We start from the raw sequence: 11,334 nt of genomic DNA on the forward strand, positions 1-11,334 counted from the left end.
AAATCAATAATTAAAACTAAGGTCAATAAAAAAGTATGGAAAGTAAAAAAAAAAAATCTTGAGTGGAGAATTAATCAATCCATTTTATTTTTTATTAAATAAAAAATGTATTATTAAGCAGAAGTGAACATAGCAAACATAAATTAAATTATTTAGCCAATTATGTCCTTTCCTAATTATTTTCTTTAGGATTAAAAAAAAAAATGTTTTCTTTAAGGTCACAAAAGTGGGTCCCAAAAACATACCCATTACGCGCCATGTTGTTGATTATCACCTTTTACCTTTAGCCCTCCGATGAAAACGATTGCCCCTCTACTATCTCTCTTTCTCTCTCTGCATCACACGTCGCTCTTTGACTGTAGGTTGTAGTACTTGAAGCGAACGAAAACAAATGAGTTCCAACCAGAAACGCACACTCTCTGCCTTGCTCTCTCTACATGCCTCTCTTTATCTTTGTGCTTTTCTGGGATTGCTTATTCTTGGTTTGGAGTTTCGAGTTTGGAGTATCTAAAACAAAATGAAGGCGTTGATATCTTTTTTTTTTGCCGCTTACTTGCTCTCTGCAACTCTTGCTAATCTCTGGTAGTTGTTTTCTTGGGTTTCATTGACCTCTGGAGCACCGACACTCGTTACTTCCTGTTGGAGGGGCTGGTGCTTCTGTTAATGGCATCTCTTGCCTCTGCATTACTAAAGCTGAAATGGGTATGTGCTATTTTCTTTGTTTGAGTGAGAAATCACACGAAAAATTCATGCTTTAGTTGCTGGAAATTCTGTTTGCCTACAGCTTTTATATGTTTAGTTTAATGGTCTCAAATTTGTTGTTTGTTTGATGCTTTTTGTTGCTGTTGTTTGAAAATTTGTCTTCTTTTAGGTCCATAGTTGCATCTTTAAGTTGAACTTAAAGAATGAAGGGGAAAGGGATCATACAAAGTTTTTTTTTTTTTTACACTGTGATTGATATAAAGCAATTTCTTACTGTTTGATTCTTGCAAAAGACAAAGGAAAAAAAGAGGAAATTTATCTTTACTCTTTTTTACTTTCCTTACTTTTGGAGAATCAAATGAGGCCTTGCTGTTCAGTGGTTTTGAAAGCTAGTGCGTTATGCTTTTGAATAGCTGGGGATCTTTGTCCTATGCATTAACTGAAGCAAAAGGCCATTATCAGTGATGAGGAAAGGTTGATTTGCCTTACCTCAAGTATTTCAAAAAAACACACACACACATATATACAGGGCTTTCATGGACCACCCAATTTTTGCTCTCAATTTTTATTTGCCTATATATTCTGTCAAGATGCTTGATGTTTATTGTCTTCTTGCATCTCATTTCAATTATGGTGCAAGTTGAAAAAGGCTTTGATCAATTGGCTTCATTTGATCAAAAGTTCAAGTGACGCATGCTATTTAGATATTTCCTTTCATGTTGAGGCCTTTGCTTTCCAAGATTCTGCAGGAAAGGCATAATGTATAGGGAAAACAAAACAAAATATTTTGATTACTAGGTCTGCCCTATGATTTTGCTTATTGCATTGGGTGTAGAGATACTGCCAATTCTATCTCATCTGTAGTGGGTACAAAAAGGTCTGTTTCATGAATATTTTAGTTTATCATGGCTAAGAGATACTGAATTACTTATATTTGTACGTTGTATTGACTGGTGAGGCCTGCTAATTAATAGGCATTTATCTATGGATTTAAGTTCTTTTGCTAATAAAAGATAAGGGAATTAATGGAAAAGTGCCAATTAGATAGAACAAACAACCACTTTATAAGATGAAATTGGGTGGTTAAAACTTTTGCTAGAGTATATTCCATTAGTTGATTGTATTACAGTGGGTGATGACAAAACTTGGTAAGTAAAGATGAGGAGAATTGGGTGATCAGATTTTTTTAATTAATTCAATGACCAAGGTTTCTATTTAAGCTATATATCTAACTTGAAAATTTCATCCTTAAAGATTATAAGTTGTTGAATTGAAATTTTCTGGATATCTTTCAGAAGAGCTTAAGAACTCTCATGGATCTGTATTTGGGAATTAAAACAATTGTCTGGCATATACTCTTTGTTTCCTGTTTCTTTTTTTCTGTTTCCACCTGTACGTTTTGTCATCTATGCTTTTAGGGTTCTGTTACTTATGACTATGAAAACTTTATAGCTAATCCTTATGGCTGCTCAGGTTAGATTTTTTTTTTTTGGAGTTCTATAGTATAAATTGTGCCCATGCATATTGGTTTGTTAATGACTTCTGATTCAGAATAAAATGCTCTAGGCCACTCAAACATGGTGGTAGAAAACTTCATAGAAGTTACCTTTTGATTTAGCTGCCATCTTAATACAGGCTGTTCATTTCTATTATAGTGAATATCTAATTCATGCCCCCAGTGGCATTGATGCCTCTTTGGTGGATGAGATAAGTAGGGGAATTGCTTTTTGTTTGAGTTGCTTGTTATCTTTGCTTAACTCGTTTCGTGTCACAACTCAACACCAAAGGGAATGTTCTATGTTCTTGTGGAATAACGTGGCCATCGCTAATGATGGTTCTACTTAATATAGTTTTGTGTATTTTTTTTCAACATATCTTATTTTTCCCATAGCCATATGACCATGAGAACTTTGTATTTGCTTATCAAAACTTGGATAAAAAGCTAACTATTTTACATTTTCTGTTTTTCTTTTTATCTTCAGAGTGGCCAGCATCTTTTTTGAGCTGAAAAGAACACATTAAAGCCTTTTCCTTGCAAATCTTAAGAGAAGAAAGGTTGAAGTTGACAAACATCTGCATCCCATAGTCTGAACTTGGGATATTGCTGAAGTCATAAAAAAATTATTTGTCTTATGGGAGACCATTCAACGCCGAAAATAAATTCAAGGGATCAGCTATCATTAGGAACTTCTGAGACTGTAATAACCCGAGCAAGGCAAAATTTGGCTCCACATGACAGAGTCACACCAAAAAAGCCTACTTTGTCATGTGCTGATCTTCATCATGAAATTACAAAGAATATAAAAGATATTTCACCTAATTGTTCAAGGAATCTCCTAAAGCAATGTAGGAAGGTAACCAAAGAAGAGGAGCTTGTCAAGTATATGTCAAATTTGCCAAGTTATCTGGAGAGAGGAGAAAATCGGCAGGAGAAAGTTTTAAACGTCGGGGTCCTTGATTGGGGTCGTTTAGAAAAGTGGCAGTGTAGCCAAAAACAGATACCACACAGAAGTAGCAGGCATTCGCTCTCACACAGAAGTAGCAGGCATTCGCTCTCAAGTACTAATTCATCATTCTTAACAGAAGGATCATCTGTTGACTCTAGTAGAGGTCAGAGCTGCTCTCCTGCTCATCAAAGGTTGCGTCGTCCATCACTGCAGTCTCATCTGATGTCATCTCCTGTAGAAGTCCATTCACAAGATGTCAAATCGTTTGAAGAAAGTATTCATAAGTGTCAAGATGTCAAAGGTGCCCATACTAACACTATGAATGAGCAAGGAAAGTTCACCAAGACAGATAAACTCTTTTCTAAAAACTGTCCTGAAATCAAGCTGGATCAGAGCAAGAGAAAAGATTCAGACCCAAAAACGAATCCAGAATGTGGAACTTTTAATTGGGTAAATTTTGAAGTGCGGCAGAATATGGAGGTAAAGACAACCCAAGATGTTGAATTTATGAAGAGAGCAAATAAGTTGCAAGAACAGAAGGCATATGCCTTTGACCAAGACGTCTCCCAGAAGAGTAAAAGGGTAGTTCTACTTATGCCAAGAGATCTCACCCAAGGCAGTAGTTCCCGGCTTTCCATGTCAACAGCAATGTTGTATCAAAAGGGAGCAAAAGCAAGTCGAAGTAGCTTGTCAGAAATGCCTATGGACATGAGTCCTGCAGCAGTCACTTCTGATGTCCCGCACTCTTGCCCACTGCCTTGTGAGATTGAAGAATGCACAGAGATAAAATGTGGCTCTTCAGATGCAGAGAGTATCAGCTTTTTGCCCAATTCATCTCACTTAGCACCACATCCAGCCAAAATAGAAATCAATCCATCCCGTGGTAGAATTTCAGAAAGTAAAAAATCAGTTTTAACACCAATAAACTCAAATTCAAAAGAGACTTCCGCAGGATTGGATATGAAGCTAAGCAAAGCAATTTCTGAAAAACTGAGAAGCACCTCACCTTTTCGCCGGCTTGGCATTGGTATGGGTCAGATAAGTAAAAGTTTCAGCTGTGAAGAGGGTTCATCCATACCACAAATTAGCACAGTCCATCGTTCTGCAACAAAATCTGCCTCAGAGAATGCTATGGCTTCCGCTTGTCATGGTAATTCATGTGGTGATAATCAAAATGCTACAAGCAGAGCCAGGTCAAGCCCTCTGAGAAGGTTACTTGAGCCACTGTTGAAACCTAAGGCACCAAACTGCCGTCATTCTGGGGAACCATTAGAAAGGCATTTTTTATCAACAGATAGGGCCTGCAAGCCATCCAATGGACGTTTAGATTATTCAACTGGAGCAAGACAGCCAGGAGTTGTAAAATTAGATATGGAAAGTTGTAGGCCAATCAATATTGATAATTCGTGTCAGGAAAAGAAGCATGGATCATCAGCATTTCAAGCTTTGCTACAAGTTACAGTTAAGAATGGCCAGCCTCTTTTCACGTTTGCAGTTGACAATGAACATAATATTCTTGCAGCCACAATGAAGAAGTTGAGTAGCACGAGAGAGGATGACTATAGCTGCATTTACAAATTCTTTGCTTTTCAAGAAATCAGGAAAAGGAATGGGGGGTGGATGAACCAAGGAGGCAAAGGCAAAGGCAAAGGCAAAGGTCATGATTATATTCCTAATGTCGTAGCTCAATTGAAGGTTTCTGGTTCTCAGTTTTCCCATTGTACTAGGGAGAACTGTATGGAGCAATCATGTGTCAGAGAATTTGTTCTGTTTGATTTGGACTTGCAACAAGCGGAGCCACAAACATTAGAATCCCAGCCAAATGAACTTGCTGCCATTGTTGTCAAGATCCCCAGAGTCATCAATAGAAATACAGCCAGTGATGGGCATCATACTGATAAATGCAATGATCTTCCAGAGATGAGATTTAATTCTACTTCTGGGGAACATCCTATCATCAACGGCCAAAGCCTTATCAGTGCCACAGTCATTCTTCCAAGTGGTGTTCATAGTCTACCAAATAAAGGAGGACCTTCATCCCTGATCCAAAGATGGAGATCAGGTGGATCATGTGATTGTGGAGGTTGGGATTTAGGTTGCAAACTCAGGATTTTTGCCAACCAGGGTCAACTTGGTAAGAAATCAAGTCTATCCAAAGCTTGCTCTATGACAGATAAATTTGAGCTCATCTCGCAGGTAATGTTTTGTTGCTTTTACCAACTAGTTGTTCCTCATACCCAGTATTGCCAAATGACATCTCTTCCTTTCAATAATTAACCACAGGCAGGGGAAGAAGGGAACCAACCTGTCTTCAGTTTTGCTCCTTTCAAGGGCGGAATCTATTCAGTTGAGTTCACATCATCATTTTCAATTTTACAAGCATTCTCACTGTGTATAGCAATTCTAGACAGTAAAAAATTGTGTGAGATCTCAGAATCGTGCAACTAGTTTGAAAGAAAAACTTTTCTGGAAACCATACCAGCGCGAAATGCTGGAATAACTGGGGAAATGCCTGCAAGCTATGTCCCATATCCACCCCATTCTCCTGTTGGAAGGGTCTAGTTTTATAAGGAATGATCTGGTAATTACACACAGGTGGTACAGATAGATAAATAGCCAGTTTCACAAGTGGGTGGACAGCAAATGAATCCTGCACTCGAGTGCATCTCATTGATATAGGAAAACAAAATAGAACCTGCAAGAACATGGGAAAGAAAGTAAGAAACCTAGAAGCCTGAGAGCATGTATTTTGTATTAGGATTAAGTGTAAATAGAGAAATATATTCATCCATGTAATTGTACATATAATGACTTTTAAATGAACTTTTGGCTCAAAAAGCCCTTCTCTGCAAATAGATTAAAAACAAGAAAGAAGCAGAAAATTGATGGAGGGGAGGCAGTGGACGGAGCTTCTGGGAGAGAGATGGCAGATTATGGGACATGAAGATAACGAGATTAGAAGGGGTATTTAATCTTTTTCTATTAAATTAATGTTAAGGATCTAAAATGGACGAAAGCATCTATTTGTTGGCAGAATCAATATCTATAATTTAAACTTGTAAATCAATTATTTTTAAAAAATGAAAGAATTCACGTGTTAATTCATAACAATAACCTCCAAATAACAGGGAACCTGTTTTATATTTTTCTTATATATGTTTTATTTTTTTTAATATTTACAATAATATTTTTGGATGAATTTTCATGTGATAAAATTAAGTGTTTTTTTTTCCCTCAATGATCTTAAAATGACTCTTATAAATCGTAGTCATTATAAAAATTAAATTATGTATTTAAGCAACTTTAAAAAAATATTTTTCCACACAAAATTAATCCATTTAAAATGAATAATTATAACAAAATCAAAGTAAAAAATAAAAATTTTCGTCCTTAACCATCGAATTAAACTTTTTTTTTTTTAAAACAAACTTTTAAAAATAAATATTAAAATTATAAACCTAATTTCATCTTTGATCCTCAAATCCTACCGTCACTGATGTAATTCGAAAGGTGACTAAATATTTTTTTCTCCCCTTCAAATTTTCTGTTAAACATGATCTCTCTTCTAATAAAATTATAATTCATTGAGTTTTCCAATTTCTCCAAAAAAAATCAAAGATAGATTTTTCTCTTTTTTTTTACGAATTTTGATTTTTTTTTTTAAGAAAGATTTGGATTAAGATTCATGATTATCCTTAATCCCTAATTTTTCAAATTCTGATACTTTGTAAATTGAATAAGCAAAGGGAAAAACCAATTCAAATTTCTAAATGTGAGCGGTTTATGAGGAGAAATATATAAATGTAAGTATAAAGCTTCTTCTACATTTATTAATGTCAAACGTTAACCTCCGAATCCGAAAATGCCCCTCTATGTTGATCGCGACGCTTCCAAGGTTTTACTCTCTTTCTCTGAATTTTAGGAAAAAAAATTATAGGGTTTGGCTTAATGTTTAAATTATTATTATTATTATTAATTTTTTTTTTTTTGTGAAGCTATGGAGAAAAATTTGCGCAGAAACATCAATGGAAGTCTCGCTGGTTGCTGAGAATTGGAAGCCTCTCCTTGCAGGAATTATTTTTCAGGTTTACATTTTAAGAATTGATCAATGAACTCAGCATTCTTTATTATTGCATTAAGAAATAATTTTTAATGCATTATTGACAATTAAGGGATCTTTGTTTAGTTGATCATTTTGGCAAATTTGATGAAAAATTTAAGATGGGTCTACTTTATTTTCTGTATATGTTAGCATTTTGTTGAAGAAAACAATAATGGTTCATTAATAGACTATCATGGGGTGTTATGATCTGGGGATAGTAGCAATGCTGCACTTATGTTTTTGTAAGGGATATTTAATACTTTTTAGGAGGAGATTTTGTGAAATGGCTAGTGGCTTGGTGGTTTATTTTGTCTTTCATTACATTCCATGCTTCAATGACAAATTGCTATCATGTGATGCTAATGCGTGGGCCTTTTTTCTGTGTAGTACATACACGGTTTAGCTGCTCATGGAATTCATTACTTACATAGGCCAGGGCCAACGCTTCAGGACGCTGGCTTTTTTCTTCTTCCAGTGCGTACCACTGTTGTGAATAGTGTGGCTCCATATTTGATGTTGAAGTGTACATCATTACCCTTTTTTTTGGCCATTTCAGGAACTTGGTCAAGATAAAGCTTATATAAGTGAAACTCTGTTCACTTTCATCTTTTGTTCTTTTGTGTTGGTAAGGTTTTAAAGTCTTGTTATTTATTTTTACATGTATTACCCATTATCTAGGCGCATTTTTTTTTTTTAATTTAACAGATAATTTTACTGTTTTCTACATAGATTACATATGGTACTGATGTTTTCATTAATGCCAGTGCCCCCATTCAATGTTTCTGTTTGTCCTGCTGGTTTCAACCAGAACTTAGTTGTTTCCTTTTACCTCTCTGCTCTGCTGTTGAAGTATTTCATGCGTGATACAGTCTCTCATTCTCTGATTAGTTAAGATATATTCAAGACTGACATGTAAGTTTGCGTAAGTTCGTATAGTTCAATGAAGTTTGTGAATTTCAATAGGTCCTTGCCACTTGCTTGCTTCTGTGCATATTTATGTGCCTCAATTCCTCCAAGATTGGACAACAGGCATTCAAGGAGCAAGATCATGCTTTATTTTCTAACATGAAATGTCAGAAAATAAGTATTGATGATCTTGAGTGGCAAAGAAAACTATTAAATTGGAGAAGATGGAGATCCTTTGTTCTTCAAGATAACAAATAATTTTCTGATAGCAATTGAGTTTGAGAAACTAGTGTAAACTGTAGAGAATATCTGATGGAGCGCTAAGCCTTTTGGTGGAAGTAATAGACTAGAACTTGTGGATTATATGATTCTACTTTCATGGTTCTGATACTGGGATGCTTCATGTAATTTTCTGTAGGTCCCAAAGAACACGAAATACATTCAAGCTTCTTGTCTTTGACTTAACTCTTCCTTTTCTTATGAAGTAGTTTAATTATTGATCACCAGATACTGATCTATAAGTTGTTGATTGATCTAACAAGTCTTTATTCTCTTGCAGTGGACTTTTCACCCTTTCATTTTTCAGTACAAAAAAATCTATACAGCTCTAATCTGGTGCAGGGTTCTTGCTTATTTGGTGGTAAGTAGTTTTAGTTCTTGCTTTTCATGAGACCCTTCTGATTGCAAGAATCATGAAGGTCATACTTGGATTTGCAAAAATGCATTATTGTTAAATTTTGTATTTACAATGAATACAAACTTATAAAAAATTTATAGTCCAAAACTTGTTTACCTTTTCATAGTTATTTTTGTCTTTTATTATTATTATTATTATTATTATTATTATTATTATTATTATTATTATTATTATTATTTATCTTGGGAATCTGTAACTCTACTTTTGACAATAGTAAAGAACACAAAGTGCTACACATTTATACCTATAGCAAGAAGATGGCTTGTTTAGTCATGACTATGGCATTTTTACCCCTTTATCATCCACTCACACTGACAGGAATGATGGTTTTTAGTAATTTTTTTTCTTTCCCTTGCACAGTTGGTTTTTAGTGTTTTTTTTCTCCTTTCCCTTTTTAGGCTTGTCAGATTCTCCGGATAGTTACATTCTATTCAACTCACCTTCCTGGTCCAAATTATCACTGCCATCAGGTAAAATTTTTTAGAGCTTAGCATGATATGCAGTCTTTAATTTTGGACTTTTGATGCTACCCTTTTGTGAAACTTATGCTTAAATTATCTTTGTTGTAATTGAAGCAATTTTTTACAATCAGGTACAACTGTCTCTTTCAGGGCTCAAAACTTGCCAGGCTTCCCCCTCCAGAGAGTGCGATTGAATTGCTTGTAATCAACTGTAAGTTTTGAAAATGAACTGTTTTTGGTTTCCTTTACACGCTTACACTCACAAACACGCTATTTTGTTAGGTTTCTTACTTTCAGTGGCACTATGATGCTCATATGACTTGTATTAACATGCAGTTTCTCGAGGGGTTAATTATGGCTGTGGTGATTTGATATTTTCGTCACACATGATATTTACCATAGTGTTTGTACGCACGTATCATAAGTATGGCACAAGAAGGTAAATGCATTCATCCAACTTTGTTTGTGCGTGTGTGTGTGTGATTGCATGTGTGTTTCTTAATTTGAATGGGTGTTGAAGTAAAGGAGCTATAAGCATCATAGATGTGGTCTGTGGCATTCTACTAGGTGTGAGGACTGATTTCCAACTTTGTTCACACTACTTTGGCTTACCCTGCAGGTGCATAAAGCAGTTTGCTTGGTTACTTGCTGTGATTCAGAGCCTTCTTATTTTAGCATCTCACAAACATTACACGGTTGATGTTGTTGTTGCATGGTAAAAGGAGGATACCTTTTTTTCTTAGATTTAGCTCCATAGGAACATGCTCGTTGACTTTGAGAAGTTTAATCTTTATGCAGGTACACTGTAAATTTGGTAGCATTTTTTATTGACAAGAAAATGCCAGGTTAGCGTTTCACAATATTTCTTTCCTCGTGCATATTTTATGGAGTATACTTGAAAGTGATTTTTAAGAGAATCTTTTTGTTGAACTCTTTTCACTGGATCACTTGCCATAGGGTTACAGATGACCTTCTATTGTGGATCATGTGAAGATCAGAACATGCTTGCAAGTTCAAACTTCAAAGTAGAATTTACTTGTTTAGGACTAGACTGAACTATTAGGAAAAGTTATTGGACCACATGCTATAATTGGAAGGTTGATTATTTAAAAGTCCATTGAAAATCATCCTATATCTAAAAGTACATTAAATTGTTTGTCAATTAATTATGCTCAGAAAGATGAAATCATTATATGGAATTCCATATGTTTATCTTATGTTTCATTCCTTTCATCCAATTACCCTCATATCAGCCTATTTTTTCACCCATTAGCTGTGCAACTTTTAGTGATAAAACGTCCAAAATTGTATCCATTAACCTTGATGTTTGCTAATAATACTTTATGGGATCTTACTTTATGATAAAATCAATAAAAAAATTCAAATTTTTGTATCTGACTTTATGTATTTTCATTTGAAGGCTTAAAAATAATCATAAAATAGTAAAGTTGATCAATTTTACTTTTTTATTTGTTTGTTTTCTGTTGGTTAGAAATCCATAAACTTGAGAAAATGATGAGGATGCAATAGGGTATTTTGGTCCAAATCAGCCAAAATTTGATGAAATTATACGAAAGTTAATCATTTGGATGTTCAGATATGCTTTACTTTTATTAGGATCGACTGATTCTTACATTATCACGTGGTATTTTTTTAATATTATATTTTAGGTGGTGAATTTGATATTTAACCTGTTTATGAGTAACAACTTCATGAGTAAAACTTCACGAAGTAATATTAAAACTTAACAAGTAACAACTCTGATTGTCTTGTTGCAGAATTGCCTGACCGATCCACTGGACTCACATATCTGCCGCTGCTACCTGTAAGTAGAGAAAAGGATAGCAGAAGCATGGAAGAACACCACAAATTACTTAGTGGAGTTTCTGTTGAGATTTCAAATTGAGTATGGATTATTAGTTAAGCTCCCAGTAATCACCCTGGTTTTCACCTCCGATTGCTTCCCTTGTGGCACTTTGAAATAGTTAATATGCCTGCAGAAGCTTTGAACACATGAAT

The 11,334-nt window shown here is 34.9% G+C and overlaps 2 protein-coding genes across 2 annotated transcripts; both read left to right on the top strand.

The window, feature by feature from the left end:
* Window positions 1-299: 299 nt before the first annotated feature.
* Window positions 300-6,002, top strand: LOC110666320 (uncharacterized). The gene is made up of 3 exons (XM_021826759.2): window positions 300-702; window positions 2,685-5,345; window positions 5,433-6,002. The coding sequence occupies exons 2-3, from the start codon at window positions 2,835-2,837 to the stop codon at window positions 5,595-5,597; spliced, it is 2,676 nt and encodes an 891-aa protein (XP_021682451.2). The 5' UTR covers window positions 300-702; window positions 2,685-2,834; the 3' UTR covers window positions 5,598-6,002.
* A 653-nt stretch (window positions 6,003-6,655) lies between these two features.
* Window positions 6,656-11,334, top strand: LOC110666323 (phosphatidylinositol:ceramide inositolphosphotransferase 1). The gene is made up of 11 exons (XM_021826762.2): window positions 6,656-7,044; window positions 7,145-7,234; window positions 7,639-7,725; window positions 7,808-7,876; window positions 8,717-8,797; window positions 9,253-9,324; window positions 9,466-9,526; window positions 9,652-9,754; window positions 9,935-10,030; window positions 10,114-10,160; window positions 11,094-11,334. The coding sequence occupies exons 1-11, from the start codon at window positions 7,012-7,014 to the stop codon at window positions 11,219-11,221; spliced, it is 867 nt and encodes a 288-aa protein (XP_021682454.1). The 5' UTR covers window positions 6,656-7,011; the 3' UTR covers window positions 11,222-11,334.

This window comes from Hevea brasiliensis, chromosome 16 (genome assembly GCF_030052815.1).
Source record: "Hevea brasiliensis isolate MT/VB/25A 57/8 chromosome 16, ASM3005281v1, whole genome shotgun sequence".
In the NCBI taxonomy this organism is placed as follows: Eukaryota; Viridiplantae; Streptophyta; class Magnoliopsida; order Malpighiales; family Euphorbiaceae; genus Hevea; species Hevea brasiliensis.